The sequence below is a fragment of the Malus domestica genome, chromosome 14, assembly GCF_042453785.1.
Source record: "Malus domestica chromosome 14, GDT2T_hap1".
Classification (NCBI taxonomy): domain Eukaryota; kingdom Viridiplantae; phylum Streptophyta; class Magnoliopsida; order Rosales; family Rosaceae; genus Malus; species Malus domestica.
Window position 1 is genome coordinate 14,084,558 of NC_091674.1, and position 3,414 is coordinate 14,087,971.

The 3,414-nt window shown below is 47.6% G+C and overlaps 1 protein-coding gene across 1 annotated transcript; it reads right to left on the reverse strand.

Annotated features, from left to right (window-relative positions):
- Window positions 1-2,032: 2,032 nt before the first annotated feature.
- Window positions 2,033-3,205, reverse strand: LOC103422576 (3-ketoacyl-CoA synthase 4). The gene is given in 2 exon segments (XM_008360636.4): window positions 2,033-3,048; window positions 3,051-3,205. Coding segments are annotated over 2 exon segments (1,125 nt in total). The 5' UTR covers window positions 3,160-3,205.
- Between the last annotated feature and the right edge of the window lie 209 nt (window positions 3,206-3,414).

Consider the following 3,414-nt stretch of genomic DNA (forward strand, 5'->3'; position numbering starts at 1 on the left):
ACAAGCTCGCACACAACTATGCCATAAACATGAAGAGGAAAATTGACCAGATGCAGGAATCTGATGATCAGATTTTACTTGATCATCGGAGGTTTGTGGGTTTGTTCCAACAACATTTGCCTTCGTCTTCTGGGGCTGTACCGCGTAATGAAGCTCCAAATGATCAACCTTTGGTGCCTCCTCTTCCTGGAGTTCCGCCGAGTGGTGTGGCTTCAAACAGTCAACCTCTGGCGCCTCTCATTTCTGGAGCTCTGCCGAGTGGTGAGGCGGCACCTGATCGTCCTTGAAGATCCCCTCTTGTAAATTTGATTTGATTTTTTTTTTAAGTATGTATAATGCAAATTTATGTAAAATTTCCAGAAAAAATAAAAAACGAACTTTATTTCTCTCAATGCATTTTTTTTTTTTGCTGTAAACATACATATATTATGCACACACACATACATACATACATATTAATTTTTTCACATGGACTGATCCACCATTCCAAAACCTTTTCCCTTTTTTTTTTTTTTTTTTTCACGTGGTGCCAGATGCACCCACCACTTCTTTTTTTTCTTTTGTCACATGGTGCCAGATTAACCATCATCATATATTTTTATTTATTTATTTTTATTTATTTTTTAATTTAATTAATTAATTTATTTTATATGCTTTTCAGATTGGCTTTAAAACAATCAAAACACGGTGAGTGGAGCACCCAAAACCTTTACAATTATATATATATATATATATATATATATATATATATATATATATATATTTATCTTTTCCTTTGCACATGGTGCCTGATGCACCCCCCTTTTTTTTCCACGTAGTGCCAGCACCACTTTGCTCCACCATCCCTTTTTTTTTTTGTTTTTTTTAATATATTTTTTCTGTATAAATTTGGGTGGTGGGTAGAGGAATTTGCAGGGAGCGGAGCTCGAGTTTGAGGAAGGGCTTCTCGGCCGGCTAGTCGTTTGATAGCGGTCTTTGAAGTTGTTGGCAGCTGCGAGGCAAGAGACGGAGGAGAAGGAAGAAGGATGAGCACGGAGGAGGAGGAAGAAGGAGGGGTGGGTGCCGAGAGGGAAGATCCTCGACTACCAGCTTCAAAACGCCGGTGTTGACCCATCTTCCGTCCATGTACTCGACATCTCCGACGCCTGCCTTGATCCTCGCTCCTTGCCGTGCGTTTTCTCGGCTCCGCAACCTCGTCGGTGATGACGCTGCACCCATCTTCGTGAGCAGGCGGCAGAACGGCGGTGGAGATCCTGAGGTTGAAACTGAAGTTTGAAGATGGTGATGGTGAGGAGGAGGTCCGATCTGCCATTGATTCTCTCGCGGTGGTTCCACGCTTCGTCGTCTAGGGACCACGACCGCTACCTGTAGAGCAAAAAAGGTGGCGTTGAGGAGCTTGGTGGAGATCCTGGCGTCACGTTGCTTGGGGCGCGTTTCCTGCGACGACGGCGTCCTCGCACTCGGCGCTGCTGAGCCGGGTCTTCCCAAGAGATCTGTCGCTGTCGCTGGCTCTTATGGTGGACAGGCGCTGTGGCGGGTGGTCTTGATTTGGATTCGACTTGCTGCAACTTGAGAGAGGAAAGAAAGCCGGAGCGGACGCCGAGGGAGACGATGGTTTGGGATATTAATGGCGCCGGCAGAGGATTGGAGGAGCATGACGGGTTCCTTTTGGATCTCATGTTGAAGAGCGTTGGGTCGACCAGACCCGAGACCAGCAATGGCGGAATCTCTTCAGGGCTGCTTGCCGTCATCTGCGAGACCTCACCGGGGCCAGCTTCTGCTTGGGGACGATCCTGCAGTGATGAAGGTGGACTTGGTAAGGCGGAGTGCCAAGACCGGTTAGTTGTTTTGACAGCAGTCAGGCGGATGATGCAGAGTTGAGATGCCTGAGCAGGTTCGAAAGCAACGGAGCTTCAGCAACGGAGGGCACGGCCATGAAGTTTGGATGAAGAACATGACGATGGCCGCTGTAGAAAACGAGCATGGATTGTGAAATATCTGATTTTGTCGGTTCTGCAGCAGCAGATGCACCTCAGTCGATCCTTCCGGCGTGTATGCAAAAATGATCAAATGCCAGCTTGAAATCCGGGATATATGGCTTGACGTTGGACTTGAACAGCTTCTTAACCACAAGTGATGAAAAGAAAAGAAGCTGCTCGCTTATAGGAAGCACAATAGGTCCCAAAGTGGCAATGTTGGTCTTAAGCGCCCCACCGGCAATTGCCATCAAATCTTTCGACAAAGACACACCAGTATTCCCCTTGTCATCCTGCTCCTGATAAACACAATGGAAAACTTTATCATTCGCGCCACGATGGGTCCTCACAACATGAACAAGCTTGTACTTAGCCCGCCTCCTATCAACGGACTTATTGGAAAGCAAAACCGCGGAACCCCCAACACGAAACAAGAAATTGGGTATCAACATAGACTTCTTATTCCCAAAATACCAATTCTGAGTAATGTTCTCAGTACTAACAACAACAGCATAAGTGTTCCGATGGATTTGCAACAAGTCTTTGGCAAGATCAACAGCTATAACCCCAGCACTACAACCCATTCCCCCCAAGTTAAAACTCCTAATATTACCCCTCAATTTGTACTTATTAACAATCATGGCGGAAAGCGACGGCGTCGAATTAAACAAGCTGCAATTCACAACGAGAATCCCAATGTCCTTTGGCTTCACATGGGTATTGGCAAATAGATTATCCAAAGCATCGTACATCACCTGCTCCGCCTCCTCCCTGGCGGCGGCCATCGACGGCCGGGGAGGGATGTAATGCATCACCTCCGGGACATAAGTCTCCTCGCCGAGGCCGGAGCGCTCGAGAATCTTACGCTGGAACTCGAGCGACGAGTCGTCGAAGTCCTGCGTGAGGCGGGAGTGCTCCATGAAGCGTTGGTACGGTGCCTTGAGGTGATCGGACGGGCGGTAGCAGGCGTAATCGACCAAGTAGACGGGTCTGGGTCGGGTCATGATGTAGACCGTCAACCCGAAGACGAGGACGGCGGAGCAGATGATGACGGAGATGAGATTGTATTGAGATTAACGCTCTGGAGGAAATCGGGGAGCTGTCGGGTTTGGTGAATCCGGACCCCGACCTCACCGCCTCCGTCGCGCGCGGTGGCGACATTGATTGCTCCGCCTGGGTCCATGGCCGGTGGCGCCGCTTCCGGGGGTATGTGAGAAAGGTCGTCGCTCTCTGTGTTTTGGAGGGAAGCCTGGACGGAACGAGAACTTACAGGAAGTGGGAGGGAATTTGGGCTTGGAGGCTGTCACTTGGGCCTGGATAGCTTCCTTTTGAGAGGCTTGCTGCTAATGCATATACATACATATATATATATATATATATATATGTATGTATATGTATGTAAAAGAAATCTTTTTTATTTTTTTTTATTTTAATTTTT